This window comes from Rutidosis leptorrhynchoides, chromosome 9 (genome assembly GCF_046630445.1).
Source record: "Rutidosis leptorrhynchoides isolate AG116_Rl617_1_P2 chromosome 9, CSIRO_AGI_Rlap_v1, whole genome shotgun sequence".
Classification (NCBI taxonomy): domain Eukaryota; kingdom Viridiplantae; phylum Streptophyta; class Magnoliopsida; order Asterales; family Asteraceae; genus Rutidosis; species Rutidosis leptorrhynchoides.
The window spans coordinates 247,881,933-247,891,606 of NC_092341.1; the positions used below are offsets into that span (position 1 = coordinate 247,881,933).

The following is a 9,674-nucleotide window of genomic DNA, read 5'->3' on the forward strand; positions in this document are numbered from 1 at the left end:
ATCCCGCCTTTTGTCCTTGGGGGACCATTTCTTTTTATGGCTCCCAACACACTTTATTACAACACAGCCATGAGCCAACCAAATACGCATTTTTCTCAAGGATCCCAGCTGCCGACTTAGAACGGCGGATACTTGGTGTGTCCACCCCAACCACAAGGGTATGGAACACAAAATGGTGTTAACGGCACCAACGACGCCCCTTTAGCAAACAACACTGCTGATGTAGATAACTTTTGGAAGAACCAGAAAACGCCCTTCACTGCAGGCATCCAAAACCACCCGCTATCCACGGGGATGAAGATACCTTCGCACCTGGGGTACTACGAAGGGAAGGAAGATCCGGATGATTACATCAACGTATTCGAAGGAGCTGCCAGAATGGCCAAATGGGACATGGCCGTAGCTTGCCATGCCTTCTCATACATGCTCAAAAGTGATGCAAGAGTATGGTTTGACTCTTTAGCCAAAGACTCGATATCAAGCTTCGATGAACTAAAGCGACATTTCAAGTCCAAGTTCAGTCAGTAAAAGCGTCACAAGAAAAATCACGTTGCCGCACACAGCATTCGGTAGAAGGAAAACGAAGCAACTCGAGCTTTCCTTAGTCGGTACACCAATGAAACCCAGTAAATAGCTGGCCTACCAGAGACAAAGAGAATCTCGGACCTCTTGTACGGCTGCAGGGCCCGATCCCTAGTAGAACACCTTACCCGGGACCTCCCAGATAGCTACGAGAAACTTCTCTACATAGCCTATGTTTGGCTAGATGTGAAGGAAAGTGCTGGAACCTTTACATACGAAGACCAATCCAATTCAAAGCGAAAGGAAAAGTCCAGTTACCGAGAAGAAAGGCATGGGAAACGAGAGGACAAAGGGCGCTATGCCCCCTATAAAAGGGAAAATAGCGCAGGAATCCTTGTTACATTCATAAAAACTCCGAAGGAAATTCTTTTCACGGAAAAGGTAGCACAAGCCTTGAAAGCACCACCAAAGTTGGCTAATAAAGGAAAACCCAGAGATACAAGCAAGTTTTGCAACTTCCACAACAACTACGGTCATGAAACAGACAAATGCATTCAGCTGAAGCTTGCCATCGAAGATGCAGTAAGGTCAGGAAAACTTTCACACTTGGTGAAGGGAATTCGAAAGACAACGAAGGCTTCGGAGCCTGTCATCGAAGACAAAAATCCTAATGCGGGTAAAGCAATCCTAGCCATAGAGAGTTGTTTTGCAGTTGAATCCCGAAGGCATTTCAAAAGAAGCAGACCACACCAAGTCATTGACTGGGAAGAGATCTCCTTCCATGCGCTAGATACTATCACGCCTTCTGATTAACCAGTCACTATCAGCGACATGATATTCGATAGAGATGTACACAGAATCTATCTCGACAGCGGTAGCTCGTGCGACATTATGTATGAACACTGCTTTCAGCAGCTCAACCCAGCGATTAAGGCACAATTGATGCCGCCACGAGTACCCCTAGTTGGCTTCTCAGGAGAAAGGTGCTGGCCAATATGCGAAATAGACCTTGACTTCACCATCGAAGAGCCACCAATGACGCGAACGGAGACATTAGACTTCGTTGTCATTCGAGAAAATTCACAACAAAACATTCTGCTAGGGAGAATGACAATGATGAAAATGGGAATCGTGGTATCCACTGTGCATCATCTAGTCAAGTTTCACACAAGCCAAGGAATAGCCACCCTACCATCAACCTATGACCAAGGCAAGGTGGTCATGGCTATCAAGGAAACTCTGATGAATCCTGGAGAAATTATCCTCGAAACCAAAGAAGAGAACTCGCATGAAGAGAAGGTATCCATTAACCCTTTCTTCCCTGAGCAACAAATTACCATTGAAAGGCAATTACCTTCGGATTTGAAGGTGGGACTATGAAAGTTACTTCAGTCTAACATGGATGTCTTCGCCTGGGAATATAAAGATATGACGAGGACACCCCGAACTGTAAATATCCAGGGGATAGAAGTGATAACGGAACACAGGCTCAACAGTACTTAGAACCTATCCACCAAAAGAAGAGAAATTTAGCTTCAGAAAGGGATAAAGCTGCATGTGAAGAAGTGGAAGAGTTACTTAAGGCATGAATAATACGCGAAGCCAAATATCCCTCTTGGGTGACTAACCCAGTAATGGTTAAGAAATCAGACGGAGGTTGGAGAATGTGTGTTGATTTCACCAACATCAACAAAGCATGCCCAAAGGATTGTTATCCCCTGCCCGAAATAGATTGAAAAGTGGAGTCGTTCAACGGATAAAAGTTCAAATGTTTCCTAAATGCATACAAAGGGTACCACCAAATCCAAATGGCTAAGGAGAATGAAGAGAAAACCTCTTTTTATACCAGCAAAGGCATATTCTGCTACCAGAAAATGCCATTTGGGTTAAAGAACGCCAGAGCAACCTATCAAAGGTTAGTGGATAAAGCCTTCCATAAGTAGTTGGGCAGAAACCTAGAGGCTTATGTCGACGATATAGTAATCAAGAGCATTGGGGAAACTGACCTCTTAACTGACATAGAGGAGACGTTTCAAACCCTAAGGTCAATCAACATGAAGCTAAACCTAAAGAAATGTTCTTTTGGTGTTGAAGAAGGAAAGTTCCTTGGTTATTACATAACGAAGAAAGGAATCCAAGCCAATCCGGACAAAGTCGACCGAATCAAAGAGCTCAAAGTTCACAATACTTTGAAGGAAATCCAAAGCTTGAATGGAAAATTGGCCTCGCTTAGCCGTTTTCTGTCACAGGGGGTTTAGAAGCAACTACCATTCTTCAAAATCCTCAAGGATTGCTTGGGCAAGAAGAAAATTACCGGAACCACCGAAGAAGACCAGGCCTTTAAAGAGATGAAGGCATATATTTCAGATCTCCCGGTGTTAACCTCCCCAGACAAATGGGAAACCCTATATGTCTACTTAGCAGCATCCAAAGAAAGTATCAGTGCCGTACTGATCGAAGAAAGAGCACGAAGCCAAATTCCCATATACTTCGTTAGCAGAAGGCTCCAAGGGGCCGAAGTCAATTACCCCGAGCTAGAAAAATTGACACTGGCACTAGTACACACTGTGCGAAAGCTCCGAAGGTATTTTCAGGCACACCCAATCATCGTCTTAACAAACAAACCAATTCGACAAGTGCTCATGAAACCAGAGAAATCCGGAAGAATGGCCAAATGGGCCATCAAGCTGGGTGAGCATGACATAGAATTTCAAGTGAGAAACTCAATCAAAGGATAGGTCTTGGCTGACTTCATAGCCGAAACACGAAGAAGGAGAAATGCCTTCAACGAAAATCATCATCCCGCCAACCGAGCACAAAGAATGGAAGTTATTTACGGACAGAGCCTCAAGCTCTGATGGCTCCAGAGCAGGACTCATGTTAGTAAGCCCCGAAGGAAAAGAATTCACTTACGCCTTATGCTTTGAGTTCAGCATGGCAAACAACGATGCAGATTACGAAGCCCTACTTGCTGGATTAAGGCTGGCAAGAGATCTTAACATACAACATCTCAAGGCATTCGTTGATTCTCAACTTGTACCGAATCAAGTGACAGGGACTTTCGAAGCAAGAAGCCCCACTATCCAGCAATACTTGGCAAAAGCAAAGGAACTCATCGAGCAGTTTAAAGGCTTCAAGATAGAACATGTCAGAAGGAGTCAGAACAAGAAAGCAGATGCCTTGAGCAAACTTGCCTCCATCACCTTCGCCCACATAGCAAAAGAAGTCCTGGTTGAAACATTAGAACGAAGATCTATAGAAGCTGAAGAGGTTAATGACCTCTATCCAGACGAAGACAGCACATGGATGAAACCAATAAAGGATTACCTGGCATATGGGCTATTACCCGAAGACAAGGGTTAGGTAAGGAAAATCAGAATTAAGGCACCTTCGTACAAGCTTCAAGATGGCAAGTTGTATCGAAAATCTTTCCTCACTCCATGGTTGAGGTGTGTGGGACCATCTCAGGCAACCATTATCATCCAAGAAATGCATGAGGGAGTGTGCAGTTTTAATGCAGGGCCAAGGTCTATCGTGGCTAAAATCATGAGGTTAGGATATTACTGGCCAACCATGCACCAAGACACGGTCACCACCTTACAAACCTGCGAGTCATGTCAAATTCATGCGAAAGTCCCAAAGCAACCCAATCAAGAACTCATATTCGTACTCTCAGCGTGGCCATTCGCCAAATGGGGGATCGATATAGTGGGACCGCTAACAAAAGCTCCAGGAGGAATATTGTTCTTAGTGGTAGCAGTGGATTACTTCACCAAATGGGCCGAAGCCAAACCACTAAAGAAAACAATAGGAAGGCACATCGAAAAGTTCATGTGGGAACATATAGTGTGTAGGTTTGGGATTTCCCAAGAGCAAGTTTCAGACAATGGTAAGCAATTTGCTGAAGGAATATTCCCCAAGTTTTGCGAGAGGCTACAGATCAAGCAGACCATCACCTCCGTATACCACCCTCAGGGGAATGGACAGGTGGAAGTTACCAACAAAGACCTCATCAAGGGAATCGAGAGAATGCCATCAAGGTTGGGTTGAAGATTTACCATTAGTGCTGTGGGCATACAGAACAACCCTAAAGAGAAGCAACGAAGAAACGCCGTTCAGCTTGGCCTATGGTACAGAAGTAGTCCTTCCTGCAGAAATCCAAGTGTTAAGTAATCAAACAGCAAACACAGAAGATAACGAAGAAAACCTTCGTCTAAACCTTGACCTTGTCGAAGAAAGAAGGGAAGCAGCTCTCATTCGAGAGGCTTCTTACAAGAAAACCATCGAGAAATACTACAACAAAAGGGTGAAGCGTACAACCTTCAAAGTAGGAGATTACGTCCTATGACTCAATTCCACCAGCAAAGTAGAATACGAGGGAAAATTAGGACGTAGTCTCAGAAGCCTTCGGCAACGGGTCATAAGAATTAGAAGACACGGAAAAGCTATACCTCGCACATGGAACAGAGCCAACCTACGAAGGTTTTACTTTTAAGCTTGTTATTTCTTTTCTTATTGTAGGGGATAAAATGTAAGAGGTAGTCGAAGTCTATACACTTCCTACACTGAACTTAATGAGATCCACTACTATATTTTGATTATCCTATGCGTATGGCGGGTTCAAATAAGATAATCACACACCCATAATGGCAACAAGAAAGTATGGATGAAGTGCACATGACTTACGTCATAAAACACTAAGGCAACCTATACATATAATAATTTCCTTATAATTATTATAAATTCGTAAGTAAATATTTACTGGGACGCCAAATGATATTTACAAGGATAAAGCCAAGCATTATAGAGGTTTCCTTCGAAAAAGGAAAACCAATGCTACAAAATATTCCATAAGAGAATACAAACACAATCACACTTTCTGAATGGTAGAAAGCAAGCATGCTAAAAAATGTGCCCCAAGTACGGGGGCATAATCCGGATAAACGTTTTCTAAAGTAAAGAAAACAAGCAAGAGCATCGCATAAAGTTTCCTTTACCAAGTAGAAACTAATGCTCTATAGGCATTCCATAAAAAGGGAATACCAAAGTACTTTAATTCCTACTTCATGCGTATAGGAAGAGATAAAAGTATAATAAAAGATCTCCTTTACAAAGGACTAATACTACACAAGGTATGCCGTAAAAGAAAACGCTACCTTAATAAAATTAGAAAACAAAGTGATGAGTTTTCTTTAGCAAAAGGGAAACCATGAGATATACCATAAAATGCCCTCAGGCATTCATTCAAAAGAATGAATCAAAGGGGTATTCACCAAATGCTAAGTGATAGCTTGATAATTGAATTATCCAACATTTCAAGGCTATGCAAGTAATATAGCCATCATAAGAAAGTCCCTGCAAATATTTCATGCACCATAACATGATCCAATATGACATAGAGCATACAGGAAACACAAAAATAATCAAAAACTACACAATACAATGGCATGCTAGTCACAAACATAACTACATTGTTCAGAGGGCACAGAGGTCAAATACCAAGTATTCAACAGGGCTTATAAGCCATAGATTACAAGATTAAAAAAGGCACGCAGGCCCCAAATCATGATGATTGTTCAAAAGACATAACAAGCCATAAAAAGACTAAAATTGGTCAAATCACTGGCACCATGACCACCATCACAAACATCTATCAAAAAAGAACCAGAGTTATCAAAGGATAGAAGAATTAGTGTTGGGACCGATTATCATCAGTGATGCGTGCGTGACAATACATCTTTTACCCCCCAAATTTATACAAGATTCAAATATTACAAATAAGCACACACAACTAACGAGCACTTAGAACCCAGTTATTATAGCACTTTAATGTAAGTATTCTTATCAAGTTTGTCCCAAGAGATTCAACGTAAGTCGAATATTTGAAACTATCAATTGTCCTAGAGTTAGTTTGATTTAGGGGGTTGGGGGGGGGGGGGTTTCGATTGATATCAACTAACAACTAAAACTTGCACAATTAAACAAACCTAAATTTATCAATTAAACTAGTGGCAAGAAATGAGTAGCGAAGTATTAAGACCTAAAACAATTAACTAAGACGTGTTTACTTATCTAATCACCTTTATGCTTGGCTTGCCCCGTTTTGTCTATATTGCTATCTCATTAGTTGTTGAACTATTAAATGTTTAGCATCACTACTAAACCTCAAATCAAATGATACTCAACGAATTCACATAAGCTTTATATCTTAAGATCGAGTTAAGCATGATTTGGTCATTGAGATTGAACTTAGGTTAAAATCACTTAAAACCTCACACTATCGAAATCACTTAAGATAATCGTCATTACTATGTTGACTAGAGGCCAATTGAAAACCAACCTAGATCAAGAACACAATCACTTGCAATTCCTAAACTAGTTGTCTAGATCACCTAAGGTGTTGAAGCACATATTGATTCATTTCTCAAATCACTAAGATAGCTACACAACATATGTAATCAAAGTCAAGCCTAAAATAAACTCATAGTAATGGATCTTTAGCCAACTCAACAACACATGATCATGTAATTCATTCAAACAACAATAATCAATTGATTTGGGGCAAACACTAGCATTGAAGATTCATAGATAATCAAACACAAGAGATTTAGCCAATCATGGCTAAAATTAAACTAATAATAAGCATAGAAATGTAAATCATCATCATCTTCAAGTTATTACAGTAATCAATGCTAAATATGAAAAGTAAAGTGAAGATTACAACCCAAAATGTAAAGAAGATGAAGATCTAAGCTAAACAATGATGAATATTGAGCTAGCTTCCTTGAATCCACCCTTAAACACCAATGGATGATGAAATTAGGGTTTAGTGTGTGAAATTTGGACCTTTAGCAGCTGCTCCAAAAGATGCATATCAAAAATGACCTAATCTCGTTCCTTTTATAGTGCTAAAAATCTGGGCTGAAACGGCATCAGGAGTGCCGCTTTTACTTCAGGAGCGGCGCTTTTGGCTTGGTGAGGAGCGGCGCTTTTGGCTTTGGAATGCCGCTTTTGGCTCAGAACAGGGGCGACGCTTTTGTTGAGGAGCGACGCTTTCGGCTGATCAGGAGCGACGCTTTTGACATGTAGAACGGCGCTTTTGCTCACTGATGAAAAATGGAGACAAATCGTGCATAATAGCGCCACTTTTCCTTCTGGAACGACACTTTTGGACCTTCAGGAGCGGCGCTCCTATACAGGAGCGGCTCTTTTTGAGCTGTTTCTTGCACTTGTCATTTTCTTAGTCAATTTTGCCCATGATTTGGTCAATTTTACACCAAATCAACTCCTTAGCCCTTAATTTATCAATTAGCTCAATAAAACACTAATTGGGCTCAGAGATAGTCAATGAAATGTCCCGTTCTTATTGATTAAAAATGTTCCATATTAATTGATTTCGTTGCGAGGTTTTGACCTCTATATGAAACGTTTTTCAAAGACTGCATTCATTTTAAAACAAACCATAACCTTTATTTCATCAATAAAGGTTTAAAAAGCTTTACGTAGATTATCAAATAATGATAATCTAAAATATCCTGTTTACACACGACCATTACATAATGGTTTACAATACAAATATGTTACAACAAAATAAGTTTCTTGAATGCAGTTTTTACACAATATCATACAAGCATGGACTCCAAATCTCGTCCTTATTTAAGTATACGACAGCAGAAGCTCTTAATAATCACCTGAGAATAAACATGCTTAAAACTTCAACAAAAATGTTGGTGAGTTATAGGTTTAACCTATATATATCAAATCGTAACAATAGACCACAAGATTTCATATTTCAATACACATCCCATACATAGAGATAAAAATCATTCATATGGTGAACACCTGGTAACCGACATTAACAAGATGCATATATAAGAATATCCCCATCATTCCGGGACACCCTTCGGATATGATATAAATTTCGAAGTACTAAAGCATCCGGTACTTTGGATGGGGTTTGTTAGGCCCAATAGATCTATCTTTAGGATTCGCGTCAATTAGGGTGTCTGTTCCCTAATTCTTAGATTACCAGACTTAATAAAAAGGGGCATATTCGATTTCGATAATTCAACCATAGAATGTAGTTTCACGTACTTGTGTCTATTTTGTAAATCATTTATAAAACCTGCATGTATTCTCATCCCAAAAATATTAGATTTTAAAAGTGGGACTATAACTTACTTTCACAGATTTTTACTTCGTCGGGAAGTAAGACTTGGCCACTGGTTGATTCACGAACCTATAACAATATATACATATATATCAAAGTATGTTCAAAATATATTTACAATACTTTTAATATATTTTGATGTTTTAAGTTTATTAAGTCAGCTGTCCTCATTAGTAACCTACAACTAGTTGTCCACAGTTAGATATACAGAAATAAATCGATAAATATTATCTTGAATCAATCCACGACCCAGTGTATACGTATCTCAGTATTGATCACAATTCAAACTATACTTATTTTGGAATCAACCTCAACCCTGTATAGCTAACTCCAACATTCACATATAGAGTGTCTATGGTTGTTCCGAAATATATATAGATGTGTCGACATGATAGGTCGAAACATTGTATACGTGTCTATGGTATCTCAAGATTATATAATATACAATACAAGTTGATTAAGTTATGTTTGGAATAGATTTGTTACCAATTTTCACGTAGCTAAAATGAGAAAAATTATCCAATCTTGTTTTACCCATAACTTCTTCATTTTAAATTCGTTTTGAGTGAATCAAATTGCTATGGTTTCATATTGAACTCTATTTTATGAATCTAAACAGAAAAAGTATAGGTTTATAGTCAGAAAAATAAGTTACAAGTCGTTTTTGTAAAGGTAGTCATTTCAGTCGAAAGAACGACGTCTAGATGACCATTTTAGAAAACATACTTCCACTTTGAGTTTAACCATAATTTTTGGATATAGTTTCATGTTCATAATAAAAATTATTTTCTCAGAATAACAACTTTTAAATCAAAGTTTATCATAGTTTTTAATTAACTAACTCAAAACAGCCTGCGGTGTTACTACGACGGCGTAAATCCGGTTTTACGGTATTTTTCGTGTTTCCAGGTTTTAAATCATTAAGTTAGCATATCATATAGATATAAAACATGTGTTTAGTTGATTTTAAAAGTCAAGTTAG

At 39.3% G+C, this 9,674-nt stretch overlaps 2 protein-coding genes across 2 annotated transcripts; both read left to right on the forward strand.

The window, feature by feature from the left end:
- Positions 1–1,353: 1,353 nt before the first annotated feature.
- On the forward strand, positions 1,354–2,111 carry LOC139868664 (uncharacterized). The gene is made up of 2 exons (XM_071856997.1): positions 1,354–1,868; positions 1,949–2,111. The coding sequence occupies exons 1-2, from the start codon at positions 1,354–1,356 to the stop codon at positions 2,109–2,111; spliced, it is 678 nt and encodes a 225-aa protein (XP_071713098.1).
- Positions 2,112–4,408: 2,297 nt separating this feature from the next.
- Positions 4,409–4,870, forward strand: LOC139868665 (uncharacterized). The gene has a single exon (XM_071856998.1). It carries the CDS (start codon positions 4,409–4,411, stop codon positions 4,868–4,870), a length of 462 nt encoding a protein of 153 aa, XP_071713099.1.
- Positions 4,871–9,674: the final 4,804 nt, after the last annotated feature.